The sequence below is a fragment of the Marmota marmota genome, unplaced genomic scaffold, assembly GCF_001458135.2.
Source record: "Marmota marmota marmota unplaced genomic scaffold, marMar, whole genome shotgun sequence".
Taxonomy (NCBI): Eukaryota; Metazoa; Chordata; class Mammalia; order Rodentia; family Sciuridae; genus Marmota; species Marmota marmota.
The window spans coordinates 1770385-1788689 of record NW_026000305.1 but is presented as its reverse complement, the minus strand read 5'-3'; the positions used below and the strand labels follow the sequence as shown (position 1 = coordinate 1788689).

The 18305-nt window shown below is 33.0% G+C and overlaps 1 protein-coding gene across 2 annotated transcripts in view; it reads right to left on the bottom strand.

Moving 5' to 3' along the window:
- Chm (CHM Rab escort protein) overlaps positions 1-7842 on the bottom strand; it is a 104440-nt gene extending 96598 nt beyond the window's left edge. The window contains exons 1-4 of one of the 2 annotated variants that reach the window (XM_048797281.1): positions 7577-7842; positions 4157-4229; positions 1248-1306; positions 1033-1157 (exon numbers count right to left, since the gene is read on the bottom strand). In XM_048797281.1, the coding sequence (XP_048653238.1) occupies positions 1033-1157; positions 1248-1259 (137 nt within the window). In that variant the 5' untranslated portion in view covers positions 1260-1306; positions 4157-4229; positions 7577-7842. The remainder of the gene's footprint in view (positions 1-1032; positions 1158-1247; positions 1307-4156; positions 4230-7576) is intronic. The other variant, XM_048797280.1, reaches the window with a different exon arrangement.
- Positions 7843-18305: the final 10463 nt, after the last annotated feature.

Here is an 18305-nt window from a genome sequence, read left to right as displayed (position 1 = left end):
TGAAAATAGGTTAAAAAAAAAATCAAGCACCAGTTACCAAACATTTCACAGGCTCACTCTGGCATAACAAGAATGAGTAACATGACAAAGCATATCCTGAAAAATCTCTGTGAAATGGATTGTAAGACCTAATTACTATTAAAGTGCCTAACAGCTGATGCACTAAACCTTTCAACTTGTTGACCACATATCATTTGAAAAAAAAAAAAAAAGTCAGGTGGTGCATACCTGTAAGCCCAGGGATTCAGGAGGCTGAGGCAGGAGGATCGCAAGTTTGAGACCAGCCTCAGCAACTCAGCAAGGCCCTAAGCAACTTACTGAGATCCTGTCTCAAAATAAAAAAAAAAAAAAGGACTGGGAATATAAATCAGTGGTAAACTCTCCCTGGGTTCAAGCCCCAATACCAAAAAAGAAAAAGAATCTATTCCAATTGTTGTAAAACAATGAATCTTTCACTTGGAGGAAATACTTTGAACATTTATAATTCCCACTATTTTACTGTAATTTATAAAAATATTTATCCAAATGCTACAACCACTGAACTTAACTAATCAAAATTATAATCTTGCAATTTTGCTACATAGAATGTTATACTAGAAGAATGATCTAGTTGGACAAACACTGGAGCAGGAGTAAAGAACCCTGAAGTTTAATCTCAGGCTCTATCACTCTCTAGTTTAGGTTTGTGGCCTTGCCATTTGCCACACCATATGACTTTTGGTAAATTACTTAATCTCTGAGTTCCTTTGCAGATTTTCTTAAAAAATGAAACTATTCTATTGCAAGACTTCTGTAAAGATCATAGGAGATAATATATTTAAAAGAGTTTGGTAAATTGTAATCCAATAAAGAAAGATGGTATTACTGGTTCCTAAATAGAAAAACACTAACAGACTTAAGAACAAGCAAAACCAACATATCAACTTGACTTGGAGCAACCAATGTCATTTAAAACTTTATTATTGGCTTCATATGAAGAAGTTTGAAAAAGAAGTCGTTATTGTTAGTTATCTAAATAATTATTTTCCATACCTGGCATAACAAAATACTTCCACGTGTTGAATAGTTTTGTCCTTCCTGCTAAGAGCAATGGCTTCTTCATTTTCAAGGATTTGTTCTTGCCACAGTGAACTATCAATCACAATGTCATTGTTTTCCTAAGCAAAACACATGAGAAGTTTTAATTAAATTGAGCAATTGGAACCTGTAATTTTCTGAGAAAATGTGTACCTTTTCTAAATTCATACTTTTCCTTTCATCACATTGAAATTCCAAGGACATCATCACTTCAGCATCATTGAAATGACTCCAAAAGAGGGTGCCAAATTCAAAGGAAGGAGAAGAAAACACAGTGTAAAAGTTATGCTACCAAAACCTAGCTTTGGTACATAAAATTTCTATCAGGGCATATGACATTTGATATAGTCTTCTGGAAATGGCTATTTTGATGCTGCTTAAGAATTAGCAAAAGTAACCTACCTGCTGAGAATCAAACATCTACTATATAAATTACTTGTTAATAGTAATGGCTTTTTGTCTGTTGTTTTATATTTAGCTATCAAAACACCAGGGTCAAAATGACTTCCTTACTCTATTTACTTTCAGATCTCTGAAGACTGCTCACCACTACTTTCTATTTTGATTGCATATAAAGTGTTTTTGAAAGACACTCAGCACAGTATACTTCTTTAAACTACTAAGGGTTGAAAGTAGTCCTTCAAAATTTTCAGCAATTACTAATTATACTGAGTGAAGAAAATTTCGTGAAATTTAATTTTTCCCAATATTTACATACAGGGTACTTGCAAAGATATCAGCATATACTTTTTCCAAATATAAAGGTTCAATTATTAATCAGTTTAAATTTTTTATACATTTATTTTATTTTATGTGGTGCTGGGGATCGAACCCAGGGCCTTGCACCTGCTAGGTAAGCGCTCTACTGCTGAGACATAATCCCAGCCCCAAGTTTAAATTTTTAAACTACTTGATACATACCTTTCACTGAGAAAACTTTGTAAATGCATTATGTATACTCAAAATACAATATTATCATTTGTGTTGAGTAAATTCTCCTCAGAAAATTTATAACCTTAAAATTCTATAAAGTAGGGCAATAATTGTTTTTCAAAGGTTTCACTGTCTTGAATTTCATATATTAAAATTAAAGAAAAATAATAGCATTTAGGCTTTATTATCAAGGATAATATTAAATGGTATTAAACATCCTGACAGAAGTATAAGAGGAGGTGAAACAGAAGAATGTTAGCTGGTTGACATGAGATTCCAGCCTAAGAAAAGAATAGTGGACTGAGAAGAAAGAGTGAAGGGGTAAAGGACATGGTGACATAGTAAAGATCCTGAAGTAAAACAAGCCTGAAAGCAAAAAGGTACTTCTACAAAACTATTTCTATTTGACTAAATCTAACTGATTTTAAAATTTGCTTTCAAAAATCACTTTTCCCAATGTTATGGTTTGGATATGAAGTGTTCCCCCAAAAGCTCCTGTTAATGCAGGAATATTCATAGTGAAATAATTAGACAATGAGAGTTATAACCTAATCTGTCCATTCTACCCTGAAATAGCTGGGCAGTAACTGTAAGCAGGTGGCATAACAGGAAGAAGTAGTTCGCTAGGGATGTGCCCTTGGGGATTATATCTTGTTTTACTGACTTCTCCTTTTCTCCCTCTCTCTTTTAGCTTTCCTGCTCCATGCCCTTTCCCCATGATGTTCTGCTTCACCTCAGGCCCAAGGCAATGGAGTCAGCTGACCATAGACTGAACCTCTGAAACGGTGAGTCCACATAAACTTTTCCTCCTAGAAGTTGTTCTTGTAGGTATTTTGGTCAGTGTCAAAAACCTAACTAACACACTCAAGAAAAAACTTCCAGACAACTGGGTATTTTGTTGTTTTTCTGAGAACAAAAACTAACTCTTCTCAAGGAAATACTAAATACACCTAATATAAGGTGCTTCATATACATGTTCCAAAGGTAAGGTTCAAAAACTGGTTTTCCGATCAATTTAAACATATGAATATTTTAGGCACATAGATAAAATAGATAAATATATACTTCTAACATTTACTATCTTGACTTATAGATAGGTTGAATTATTATATGAAATACTGTTTTACAATCATTTGTTTCTCTACTTATTTCATGAAATGATATTCATACTGTATCTTGTATCTTTAACATTAAAGTCTCTGTTATCATGAGATATTCTTTGAGTCATGTACACCATTAAATCAATCAACACAACTACAGTGCTTAGTATGGTGATCGATAAGTTTTAATAGTTATTCTTAGCTAATTGAATGCCATTTTCGGGAATATAACATTCTCCTTTCCCAAAAACCTAAACTCTTTCGATATGTAGCAGTTAATGATTCCATGTAAGATGTTCTCAGCAGGAATTTCAGGAGTTTTTAAAAGCCTATCATATAAATTGGTAAATTCTCCATTAAAAATTCCATATTTTATGTTAAGAGATCTCCAAAAATTTCTTTATAATGGCACTCATTCAACAGGTATAGTAATAAAATCCTACCCTTAAAAATTACTTAATTTATTTATATTAAATCATTTTCCTCTTTTTTTACCACTGTCAGATGACTTATATGAAAATATAAAACCACCACTGACAGAGAGCATTTCAAGTCAATGTATGTTCCTTAACTAGCTGTATTATTTTTTAACATTTATTTCTTAGTTTTAGGTAGACACAATACCTTTATTTTATTTTTATGTGGTGCTGAGGATCAAACCCAGTGCCTCACATATACTAGGCAAGTGCTCTACCTGTGAACCACAACCCCAGCCCACTATTTGTTTTCTGTTTTAAATATATTAACTAAAAAAAAGCAACTAATAATATGTAAAATGTTATATAAGAACTGGGATATTTTTGTGAAAGATAATTTTGGAGGTAAATATCTTGCTTTATATTTGGGCATAGAGAGTAAATAGGAAATAGTATCAACAGTATATGATTTACTCTTCAAGTAACATGTTTTTTGACAAATAACTGAATAAAAATAAAGAATCAATTATATATTACCTAGATGACATCTAGAGTTTTCTTCAATGGTGGATTATTATGTGGCATAAAACACAGTCTTGCAAATAAAAAAAGATCAAATAAGAACTTTACCTGATATTCCTTTAGCCAGGACAACAGTCCTGAAAAGCTAAAACTGGCCCAGTTTCCTCCATAGTAGTTTCTTCTGTAACAATAAGAAAAGTAAAGGATGGGGTAAAAAATCAAGTCTGTGATCTTCACCAACCAAAATTCATGATCCGTAAACTCACTTCATTTTTTAATACTGCTGCCTCAAGAAATCAAAAGCAGGGGTTGAGGATTTAGCTTAGTGGCAGAGCGCTTGTCTAGCAAGCGCAAGGCCCTGAGTTTAGTCCTCAGCCCTGGAAAAAAAAGAAAGAAATCAAAAGTATTCTTATCAGGATTTTGACATAAGAAGACATAATAGGCTGAAATAAATTCAGAGCTCTCAGATGCCAAAGGAAATTTTTCTTATAAGAAATTAAAAAAAATATATTTGGCCTCCATAGAGTTTTCTTCCCTGATCACTAAGCAGGTAAGATATGAGACTCCCAGATTCATTCTCACACCAAACACATACATGCATACATACATGCATACAGAGAGAGAGAGAGAGAGAGAGAGAGAAATTGGCTACTCTAGATAAAACAGATGAAGTGGTTATTTTATTATTTTTCTTCTTTGTGGTGGGGGGCAGGTACTGAGGATTGAACACAGGGGCATTTTACCACTAAGCTACATACCTAGCCCTTTTTTATTTTAAGACAGCATCTCATTAAGTTGCTGAGACTGGCCTCAAACTTTTGATCCTTCTGCCTCAGCCTCCAGAATTGCTGGGATTACAGGCAAGCACCATCACTCCAGGCTGAAGTGGTTACTTTAGATAAAAGAAAACTAGATCCTGAGGCACAGTTATTCACACAAAGATATGTGATAAATTAAACAGAAACAAAACTTCCACAGAGACCTGGGTGAGTTATTCTTTTTTTTCTAATATTCTTTTTTAGTTGTAGATGGACACAATGTCTTTATTTATTTCTTTGTTTGTTTGTTTGTTTGTTTATTTATTTATTTTTATGTGGTGCTGAGGATTAAACCCAGTGTGTCATGCATGCAAGGCAAGCACTCTACCACTAAGCTACAACTCCAGCTCCAAGAGTTATTCTTCTCATGCCACACTCCTATGAAGATCACTGTTTTAGAGAAGATATAAGTCTCCTAAGATCAGTTAAATTTTGTAAACAATGAACACAAGTGGAGATTTTTGGCAAACACACCTCTCTAATCTGCACTGAATAATGTTCTTCCTAGTCCTTGCAAAGCTATTCACATTTAGTCACTCTGTATTGATAAACTACAGAGTACACTAAATCCAACCTACAATAGCCATTTCAGTTCTGGGTGGGAGGGATTCTTGCCTTTGCTTCCAGTAACACATTTGTTCCTCTATATCTTTCTCTAATAAAATAAGAATATATAAAAGCTCTATTGAAAATTAAACCATTAATATTACATACAAAATTACTCTTCCATAATGCTACTGAATGTTATCTCAAAATTTTGATATTTTCTACTTGATCAACTGTTAACATGGGCCTGAAGAATATTTTAACAAATAATCACTCCTTTGCTTTAACAAAGGGTTAAATCAAACATTTGTGAAAGAAGGTCTATTAATATAGATCATCGTTTTTGTCATATCTTATGGTTCTCTCAGGGATAATGTAAATTCATACATCATTCAGAATCTCTAACAGGCTTTAAAATTTAGATAGGATTTCAGGTATACAACCAATTCTAGATGACCAAACCTTGCTAAAATGATGGGGTCAGGAAACCTATAAGCTAACCCTAAATCAGAGAGCATGTGGAAGAAGAAGCTGAGATATGGAAGCATGGATAAGGGAAAGAAAAAAAAGTAATGTTAGCAATGGTGGTTTTCCCATACCAATGTATACCATTTACTCCCTTACCTGAGAAGAATACACTTCTGCTACCTCTTTCTACCATCCAAATGCAACATTCAACAAAGTAACAAGAGATCCTAGGTACACTTTCATTTTAACTTGTCGAAATATTTTTAGACTTCCTTTGAACAACTTATAAGGTCATATGTGTGTTTCACTTTTTATCTAATGGGCACAAGTTTCAAGATTTATGTACATTTCTTTGAATGGATATACCAACTTAAAAATGGGCAAAGAGATTGAAAAAAACATTTCACAAAGTGATTACTAAGTATCTTTAAGTAAGTTCCTATTAAAATGAGCATTAAAAATGAGCATAATAGCTTAAAAAGGTTCATAATATTGGGCATTGGTAGGATGCTCAGGATGGTTTCTTGGGACTTTTTTTTGGTGAAATATAAAATGGTATAAACACTTTCAGAAAACATCTGGCAGTTTCTTACAAAACTAAACATACATCTATCCTATGATCCCGTAATTGTAATCCTAGGATTATACAAAAGAAAAATATATGCCCACAAAAATATTTACACAAGTCTTTTCACAACAGTCTATTCTTTAATAGCCCATGGTAATAATAATTCAAGTATCCATCAATAGAATGGATAAATAAGTTGCAGCATACATTCATAGGGTGGCTACTATTCACCAATATAAATAAACTACTTATATAGACAATATATAGATGCATACCAAAACTGTTAAGAGAAAGCTTTAACCAAAAAAAAAAAAAATACTGTATGTTTTCATTTATGTTAAGTTCTAGAACAAGCTAAATTAATTAATCTATGATGAAAATATCATGAGAATGGTAATTTGTAAGTGTGGAAATGAGGATAGGACTAGACTATGAAGAGGAACAAAGAAACTTTGTGGATTGACAGTAATATTCTTTACCTTGTTACAATTTTAATTTAATTTACTTAATTAATAAGGTGTTTTTAATATTTATTTTTTAATTATAGGTGAACACAATATCTTATTTTATTTATGTGGTGCTGAGGATTGAACCCAGTGCCTCACGCATGCTAGGTGAGCACTCTACCTCCTGAGCCCAAACCCCAGCCCAATTAATAAGGTTTTTAAGTATATGCATTTGTCAAACTGATTAGTGGTACACTGTATCTAAATATTATCTCAAAAAAGAACCACAAACAAATGTTGAACTATTGTTGATATGTATGCTGAAGTATTCAGAACTGAAATTATTGGTGTGTACAACTTACTTTGAAATGCTTAAAATCATAAGATGGAGTATGGATGGATAATAGAATGAATACATAGTTATGTAGTAAAGCAAATACACCAAAATGTTAATTGTAGAATCTAGGTTGTGCATACACAGGTGTTCACAATATAATTTTTCAAATTTTCTGTGTTTCAAAATTAGCATTATAAAATATTAGAAAAATAAAAGTAAGCTGACATTGAGTTTTGAAGCACTGAATATGATGTATCAATTTCCAAGGTATTTTCGTCTATTATCAAATGCCTAAGAAAACTCTAAGAAGGGCCATCTTGTTGTTTCTTTCCATGATTAAGTTACCTGAGGTCAGCTCATGGTCAAAATCTATTTTTCTCTCCTATGCTTGGTCATATGGTTTTTGACAAAGCTAATTGGTTTTGGTATTTTTCCATGCAGCTCCCATTTTCAACTTTTCCTGTTGATGTGCTCTTAACATCAGCATCTGGTGATCTCATCCAATTATATATATAAAAGTTGAAACATGGTTTTCATTACTGTGGTCTTTCTGACAAAAATGGTAACACAATTATTAGTAAACTTGCTATAAAGCCAGCACTGTCTTTGATGAAATTCATTTTGATATTTGTATAGTTCTAAATATAGTTTAAAACATCCCTTTAAGACAACGACTTGACGTATCAAAATCAATATGATGAAAAGAAAAAGGAAAAATCAATATGACATTTTAATATGCTCTCTGGAGCAATACTTTAATAGAAATAATAAAAATTAAAGCCCACAAAATATTTTTCTCAATTTTATCTATAAACATATGGCTTTTGAACTGTGACATTTAAATTCAATTCATAAAATATTATTTCTACTGTTTTTAAAACTGCATCTGTAGAGAGAATTAAAGCTAAGTTGTTGGTTTTGTTTTTCAAACCTCAAAGATGAGATTTATTTTAAGGACAAAGTGAGAACTTCCTGAATGAGAAAAAAATAAGAAAAAAGACTTGGCATGTTTTCTGCCAGTTTTATGTCACAACTGCATCTGTATAACAAGTAACGGAATAAGTACTTTTTGATGAAGGATGAAAAAGACTTCCTTAAAATTATTGTCTCTTTGTAGAACCGGAAAATAAGAATTCACAGTATTTAAATAGCACACATGAAACTAATATATAAAGCCCTTTAATGTTTTAGGATGGGAAAGTGACCTACAATTTTCAGCTAAAATAGTAAAAATCACAAACATGGCATTTATATTTTAAATATAAGAAAGGTTTTATTATTATAACAACAGGATACAGTTCTCCATTATGTGAAATGTTGACCTTATAACTGTAGAAAACATAGTTTTAATCTTTCTAAGTTTTCCCATAGCTTACTCATAGTGCCACTAAGTTTTTCTGGGCACAATAAGGAAATGTGTTACACAACTGTCTCCATTAACATCAATCAATAAAACAACAGAAAATACAGTATTCAAACAGTATTTCAAGAAATTTCTCACCCTTTCATAGTGTCTGATCTTAAAGAAACATCACTGTGCTTAATATTTCCTACTAAATAAGAAATGTACCACAGGTAGACCCAAAATTTTGAACTATATGAGAAGGCCGAGCATTAAATCCATTAACTATAGCCCATTAATTAAATCCTAATACCATTATACGTTATTTCATTACTAAATATTCAGCAGCAGACATAGTTAAATGATTCTAAACTACATATTGTGTTATAAAATGGTTTCTGTAAGCAAGTCCATGAACATTAACAAAAGATGGAGTTATTGACATTCAGGCACATTCATCTGGGAATCATTTTAATTATTAAGAAACTCAAGAGTTGAAAATGTTTTCAGGCACATAGTCAATGGGGACTAAGCTCGGTCATTGAGAAAGGGAAGCAGCCCAGCTCAACCTCTAGATGGTCCTATTTTACATTCACTGCTCCTACAATTCCTTTTTGTAGAATAGAAGAAAAGACCACCTTCCACTAATGACATTTCTAATCTTTGAAGTTGTTTGTACAAATATTTTATCATGGGCTTTTCCAGAAATTAGGTGAGGTAGATAGGAAAGATGCAATTTTATAAGTGAGGACACTGAGACTTGCACACATAGACACAAGATAATAGTAGCTGCGGTTCAATGAATCCAAACCCTTAAATGTTGAATAGCACCTGGCCCTGATAAACTAAATTCACCATTTCCAAAATGCATTCCCTATCAATAACATGGACTGTTAATGTGTCCAAAAAATAAAAATAAATAAAGCACAATGCCAAAATAGATTTGGAAAACCCTGAGTTTTAAAAAGTTAAATAATAACAACAAAAAATGGTTTATTTGTGGCATGGCTTCTTCTCAGCACCCCTAATTATGGTCATGTTTTTTGTAGTTCTTCAAGAGGGAATACAGCAGTATGTACCATTCCACAAATTCAGTTGACCAATGAATACCATTTTTTGAAAAAGCATTTTGAAGTATTAGGTTTTAACAGAACATATTTTGTGAAATGTTGGCTTAATTCACTTAAAGGGGAAGGAAAAAAATAGAAAAATCTATATATACAAGTTTGGCATTTTACATTCACTATTTCGCTTAGACTTCATGTGAATCAAAAAAATGGCGCTATATTTATCTCCATTATACAATAGGGAAAAAAACAACTGTGAAGTTGATATCATATCTAATTCACTCAGATAGGAAATAACAAAAAGCTCAGGGAATATCAGTCTCCAAAGCCTATACTCTTCCCACAATATAACATTAACAGTATATACTATAACCCATTTGGTTAGAATCTTAAATTATAAACACATACAAACCCTTCAATCTAAATCACATAAGAAAAAAATCAATGTTTACAAACATTACATGGAATAAAGTCTAAAGTCTAAGTTTGTTTTTTTTTTTTTTTGCTGACCCAATTTATTTGTATAATGAAAAAGGGATTATAATTTTATGACTATGTCTACTCCAATGTCAGAGCTGCAAGGAATATTCATTTCCAGGCCCTAGAATGCAATCAATATTATTGCATGTCTCATATACAATATGTTAAAATATCTTTATGTATATGGTAGAATGAGAAAGTAGAAGTCAAGCATGCCTACTAGTATTGGTTTGCTGGCTGTTATGCAGTACTATAAATGGTGCACATTTATAAAGGCTTTTTTCCATTTTAATTTTGTTGGAATACCATGAGTCATGACAGGACTTGCTGGTGAAAAATAATAGAACAGGTTACAAAATTTTTCAGACTTAGCCTCTACATAAATTTTCATTTAGTAAAAGTTCCACATACCTGATACAAAGAAAACTAAACTCCTTTTACCACCTCTTACTCCAAAATAAGGGAAGGGGAGTCCCCATGATAGAGAATGCAGATGTTATTCTTATGTCAAAGACAATGACCAGGACCTTAGTGGACATTTTTATTAGCAAATAAAAATTGTACATATTTATCATGTATAACATATGGTTTTAAAATGTTACCTGGCTTTAAAAGAGTTCCATGAAGCTACAGGAATTTGCTTTGGCAATCAGACCAGTCTATTGGCAAGAAATACCAAGCTATATTTCCAGTCATTAGACCTAGAGAGAGATGTTCCTATGTTTAGAGTTGTCAGTCAGTTATCCCACACAAATCCACCCATTCAAATCCATTTAAGACAACCAAGGCAGGCAGGTAAGTAGTAATATAAAAAAAGTTGCCCTTTATTCTTGCTTCTTTTTATGATCTCATCTATTTCCACTGGTTTAATTATCACTTCTCTGCGGATGACGCACTAACTGATATCTCTAATCTGGGCTCATCCAGTTAGCTACAGATTCAGATCAATATCTGGTCGACTAAAACTGCAGATAATGATTCATCAGTTTATTAGACATTTCCCTTCACTAAATGTCCCAGAAGCAATTCAGTTTTGACATGTCCAAAGGACAATATTATTATCTATCCAAAAGCCCCAACCTGGTCTTCCTCTTGTTCTCATAATGGCAACACTACGCTTATAGCTACCTATACCAAGAAAAAAAAAATGAACTCCCTCATTATTTCTTCAAGTATAATTCTACTTAAGTTCTCAAACTTCTCCTATCCTTGTGATCCCTACTAATGTTACCATATTTCATTCTCACTATCTAGTATTTTGTCTGCTACATTAGTCTAATCAAAGGCTTTCCTGCCATTAAGTTTTACCCCTTCAATACAACTCCCACACTAACTCAAAACACAATTCCCTGGCTTAAAGATATTTAATTGCTCATTAATACTCCTAGAATCAGCCACATACTGGGGCACATGCCTATAATCCCAGTGATTCAGGAGGCTGAGGCAGAATGATTGCAAGTTTAAGGCCAGCTTCAGCAACTTAGCAACTTTGATATAGGTTCTTACCTATGAAAAAAATAAAAATAAAAAGGGCTGGCAATGTTGCTCACTTTGGTGTCACTGTGTTCAATTTCCTGTGTGTGTGTGTGCGTGTGTGTGTGTGCTGTATGTACACACACACACACACACACACACATATCTTCTAGAATCAAGTTCAAAAGCCTTAGCATCACCAAAACACCCTGCAAAATTTAGTGCCAACACAACCCTTCTGCCTTATTCTAGATACTGATCTTCTCTACCATGCAGTCACAACCATATATTCCACAATATCTGAGTGAAACATGTGCCTGCATATCTGTTTTTTATTAGTGATACTGCTTATTCTAAATGTTATTCCATCACAAAACCAATGAATAAACAATTTAAACTATTCAGAATCCTTAAGTCCAACATAGTCTCTTCTCTGAAGCCATCAGTTCTCCCATGTGTAACCAAAAGAACTGTGATTCCATAGTTTTGCACATACTTTTTTAAGAGTTCCGACAGAATATCTAGTCATTGGATTGCATGAGTGCTTCCTCTGACTAAATCAAGAGTAGCTTAGGGGTATGGACAGTAACTTGGTCATCTTTGAAAACTTAATAAATATTAATTAATAAATGTTAACTGAAGGAAGTATTTCCACTAATACATTGCTATTAATCAAGGCTTCAGAACCTGACAGAACTGGGTTCAAATCCCTGCTGTGCCTATAAGCTGCATGACCTCATTCAACCACCTTACAGATGTTACTCTTTAAAAGCTCAATTTCCACATCTGTAAAATACAAAAGCACTTAAAGCACATGGTAAGTTATCAGCAACATCATCACTAACTTTTTCTCCTTCCAAAGTGTAGGCACAAGATAACATACTCCATAGGAGTCTCCAATGCCCTTTTGCTGACAATTAATACAGTCCAGTGCCAGCCATGCATTGTTAAGTTCACCAACAATCCTAGGAAGAAAGAGAAATAGACAGGAACAGGGACATAGCTCAAAGCACAGAGCTCACAGATCAAAGGATTGAGTACTAGGGATTTCTTCTTCCTGATTATCTACTTCAGAGTCTCACAGCTCCTCCAATTTAACCCTTCCTTGTCATGGAAAGGCAAATTAAAGTCATTTTTATTTATGGGGGAAAAAGAGAAATTAGATCAACAACAAAAAGTTTAAAGCTTTACTGCTGTAGAACACTCTCCTTTTAGCTATGAAGCTTATTAATATTCCTCAAACTCCCAAGAAGCTGGTAGAGATATTCACCATCACAAAGCAAAGGAAAATCAACAAAACAAAAATAAGGAAGAGAAAAATATTCCCTTTCTTTGATCCTTTTAAAAAGTTCAAGGGGAAGAAGATGGAGAAGATAGAAGGAAAAATGCATATGTACATTCAATTATCTTTACTTGCAGTTTCCTATTTATGTGAAAGCTACCCTGATTCAAAACCATTGAATAAAAGAATTCAAAATTAATAACATCTAGCCAGGCCAAGTGACTGAGGCCTGAAATGTCAGCAATTGAGGAGGCTTCAACAGTAAAATCACATATTCAAAACAAACATGGGCAACTTAGCAAGACCCTGCTTCAAAATAAAAAAAATTTTAAAAAGGGCTGGGAAAAGGAAGGAACTGCAGAACTGAAATTGACCAAATTATGCTATACACAAAATACCACAGTGAATTTCACCCTTATGTGTATCTATAAAGTGCCAATTTTAAAGAGCATAAATAGAAGGATGACCAGTAGAGTACAAGAGGGGTAATGGGAGGGTCAAAGGGGAGGGAAAGAGAAAGTAGTGGGCATTGAACTGGAGCAAATTATATTCCGAAAATGTATGATTATGTTAAAATGAATCACAAAATTATATGTAACTCTAATGTACTAGTACATTTTTAAAAAGAGCTAGGAATGCAGTTCAGTGGTAAAGAACCCCTGGGATCAATGCCCAGTACCAAAAAAAATTAAAATTAGTAATATCTAGAGAAAAGGTGTTTCACAATTTCTGCAAAGAGTTATCTCAATCAAGATCCTGTGTGACCTCTATAGGGGAAAAATCCTGCTTGTGCAAGAAATGTCATTGGCAAATGAAGACCCTATCCTACAAATTTTCATGTCCTAAAGATAAAATGGCATTTCTCTTTGGAGACCATACAAATTCATAAATTGCTTTCAAGTATTTTTCCTTGCTCTGTTCTCCAAATCGGAAGCTGAACATATTCCTCATTATTTCATTAAAAAAAGTTTTTGATGAACCTTCCACATTTTGTTGTAAGACCTTACTGGCCCCTCACAGATGACAGGTACTTAGTAGGTTGTGTGCTAGGTTCATTTACAGTCAAGGAAAACAACATTAGTCACTTTAAGTAATTAGTAACAGAGTCCTAACTTGTACCAAGTTTCTTGATCATCAAACTGAGTATTTTTATTATGATAAGAGCAGAGGCTTTGTAGGAAAAAAAAAAGAATCTAGGTTTAAACCCTATTTCTTTCCCTTAATAGTCATGACATTGGACAAGTTACTTTAATTATCTAAGTTTGTTTCCTTATCTGCAGAATGTAGGAAATTATACTTTTCTAGAAAAGTGTAGAATTTAAATAGCTTACCATTCATAAAGAACCAAGAAAATAGCTAACGGTAGCTATTATTACATCGAATTGTCTCTAATTACATATAACATCTGGAACACTAGATTAGCACACTCTAATGAAAATCACCCTCACTCAGAAAATAGTGACATCACAAAATCCAGCTTCAAATGGGAAAATAAGGAGAAAACAGTGTAACAACTGATTCTCTGATACTTACACATCTTTCTCACCCTTAGAGAAGAGCACAGTTTCTTTTCCATACAAGATAAATTTTCTTTTACATGAGATTTTATTTCCCAATCCATATATGGTAGTCTTAAACTTTAAAATGCTTAAAACTTATCCTTGAGCTATCTTATTTACATACAGATGTGAACATTTTGATAGAAATAGATTGTTTTTTATAAGGCAAAAATGAAGGAACAAGAAAACCTCAATTTCCACAAACTAAAAGCCACTAAAAATAAACTTCATAGTGGGATTAACTGTTGAATCAATACCGCTTTCTTTGTGTAATAGCTAATAATCATTGAATAGAGTATTTCTGTCCTTTGGTTACAGAATCAAAACATCAGAAATAAATTTTTCACTTAATTCTATATATGTACAGTTAACTTACAGGGCAGAAAATACTTTAACATTGATTTGACAGACAAGTGCATATGTAATTTCTAAGGCTGCTCAATGAGTTAAAGGTTTAAGTCACAAAATCTGCCTGTACCAAGAAATCAATTAACTTTCTATAAAAGGATTAAGGCCGGAAATGATGCAGGCTCTCAAAGAGTGTTACAGACTCTTATATCCAAAATGAGAAGTAAATAGGAATTATCATGACCACTCCCGCTAACCCCACACTTCTACCACCAACTCTAAATAATGTTTCTTTTATTCTTTTATTATACTCCATTTTTTCTTCATAATACAGTTTATAATATAAAACTTAAGCATATTTAATGTCTATAATCAGGATTAGGGTCCAAGTTCCACCATGAAGACAGAGGTCAGAGTCAGTCTGGTTATAATCTATTGATATCCAGGAACAAGCAAAGTACATCATGTAATGTTACAACTGGTTTCTAATCACAATGAATGAATTTCTTGAAAAGTGACAATTCCAGACAAATTTTAGGGTCTCTTGTCTTAGTGCCAGAATATAATAAATAATGAGAAGAAATGGGAATTAATATAATGTCAAGTCCATCGTGAAGAAAAATATAATGTCAAGTCCATGGTGGAGAAACGGGGAGCACAAAAGCTCTCCCTCCTACAACTACTACCCATTTTATTGTACCTTAAAGAAAGTCCTGTAGGAAGACATTCTCACTTTCTCTTAAATGTGGAAAAGTTACCAGAAATCTTGACAATCTTTACTGGCACAATGGGGATTCAAGCTACACATTGAAATGACTGTTAGCCATAGCTCTACAACTCAAGAAATCAACTAAGATGAAATTTCCTTATATATTCCCATATGATTTCATTTAGTCATCTAGGTTTGGTCACATATTTATTTATAAAAAATAGGTTTATAAAATTGTTCTTTCACTATTAATGTTGTAACATATTACTAAATGATATTATTAGATGTAAAAAGAAAAGGCAAATACATAGTGTTGATGGTGGGATACTATAATGTCTTATTTTCATCTATTCAATTTATTTTATCTGTTCATTCACACATTCATTCTTCTATCTTGAAACTTTATCCCATAAGTTCTCTGGACAGAATACACGAAACTAGTAGCAGACTCTTGAGAATGGTATATGAGAAGGCTGACATGTATATTTTCAATATATGAATGTGCATGTACATGTGATACACTGACAGATATGTCCCTTAAATTCTTATGATAAGCGTATCATTTTTGTGATTAAATGAAAAAGATTTCTTTCAAAGAAGAATTAGATGTCACAAAGATAACTGATCCTTTAACAGATTACAACTGTGAAAGCAGAAATATTTCACATTATAATAATAAATGTTACCCATTATAAAAATTTGTGACTTGACAATCTCAAAAAAAACAGTTTTATGAATCTTAAAAAAAAAAAAGATAACTGATCATTTCTCTTAAACACAATTCCAACATAATTCCTAACTGGACACAACTGCTAACTAGAAAAAAAGTTTTTCATAGGCTAGAACAAAGAGACACCTAGCCTAAAAACTTATAGACATGTAATAGTGACATCATCTTTTTTTTTTTTTTTTTGGTACCAGGGATTACAGCCAGGAACACATAACTGCTGAGCTACATCCCCATCCCTTTTTATGTTTTATTTTGAGACAGGGTCTCTCTCACTAAGTTGCTTAGGGCTCCTTAAGTTGCTAAGGCTGGCACTGAACTCATGAACCTCCTGTCTCAGCCTCTTAAGTGGCTGTTGCTGGGATTACAGCCTGTGATACCACACCCAGTGACGTCATATTTCTTAACCACATCAGATAATGCTAGTTAACTGAATGTAATCCTTTGGTCCAATTATTAAACATAATATGTTTTCAACTTTTAACAAAAAATATGTTTAGCAGTATAAGGGTAAAATTCAACAACTATATATTTTTTTAGTTGAATCCAGTGCTCCTTTACCACTGAGAAACATGCTAGAACTATTTATTTGTTTGTTTGTTTGTTTGTTTGTTTGTTTTGAGACAGGGTCTTCTTAATTTACTTAGAGCCTTGCTAAGTTACCAAGGCCTGCCTCAAACTTCAATCCTCCTGCCTCAGCCTCTCAAGTTGATGGGATTACAGGTATGCACCAATGTACTTGGCAACAGCCAATTATTTGGAACCAGTTATAAAACCACCAAATAAGCAATATAATGAAATTTAAACATGCCAAACATTGTCATGTGGGGTGACACATGCCTGTAATCCCAGGAAGATTGAGGGAGGAAGATCTCAAGTCGGAGACCAGCCTCAGCAACTGAACAAGACCCTGTCTCAAGAGTTTTCTTAAAAAATTAAATTAAATTAAAAGGGCTGGGAATGTTGTTTAGCAGAAAAGCAACCATGGGTTCAATCCCCAGTACAAACAAAGTAAAAAAATGACTTCAAATATTGAGTATACTCTTAAACTCTAAGAAAAATCGAATTTAAATGAATTCAGTGAGATAGCATCATAGTTTACAACTGATTTACTTTCTTTTTTCTCTAACATGGTACACAGTAAAAAGTGAAGGACAGAAAACAAAATAAAACTAACCAATAATATATATAATCAGGAAAAAAATGGCCAGGCAATGTAGATATACAATTATCGGTAGAGGTATATTTTAGTCAAGTATAAACTTCTCATCTTCTTGCATCTCCCTTTAGCAACTTCAAATTTAAAGTAAATGCCAATCTCTATATTTTGAATTGCAAATTGCTCTTCTAAATCTCAACATCTATTCTTGAACTTTCACATGTCAACAGCTCATTAATACCTACAGTAAATGGAGCTCCCCCAAAAGAACCATATTTTACATTTTTTAGAGTTCACACATAAAATTAGAGCTCTTTCAGCTTCAATTTCGCAGAAGTCTAGTTTAAAATCTGCAGAAATTTAGGGCAATATAACAATTAAGTGACTATTTTGAATAAGATTAGCTATTATTGATAATGAACCTTCGACAGAGTTTATAAATCAATAGAAGCTGTAACTAGTATGTTATAATAGGCCACTTCAGAACCATCACTTTAATGAAATAAAATGCCAACCACAGCAGAAGATTAAAAATACTAAGTTGATTTTCAGAAAATCATAAATGTAATACATGCACACACATAAAAGTCACACTGTATTTTTGCTTGAGTTATAGCTTTTGTTTCACTTAATATTCAATTTTTCAAAATAAAAAAGACTATCAAACTGGGCACAGTGGCCCAGCAACTCAGGAGGCAGAGGCAGGAGAATGGCAAATTCAAGGCTATTTCTGCAATTTAAAGAGACCCTGTCTCAAAATTAAAAATAAATAATTAATGAAGAGCTGGGGGTGTTGCTCAGTGTAGAGTAGCTCGGGTTTAAATTCCCAGTACCCCCCCAAAAAAAAAGAGAGAGAGAGAGAGAGAATAATTAAATAAATAAATAGAAAGACTTTAATCAACTTAAGAAAAACAACACTACTCAGCAG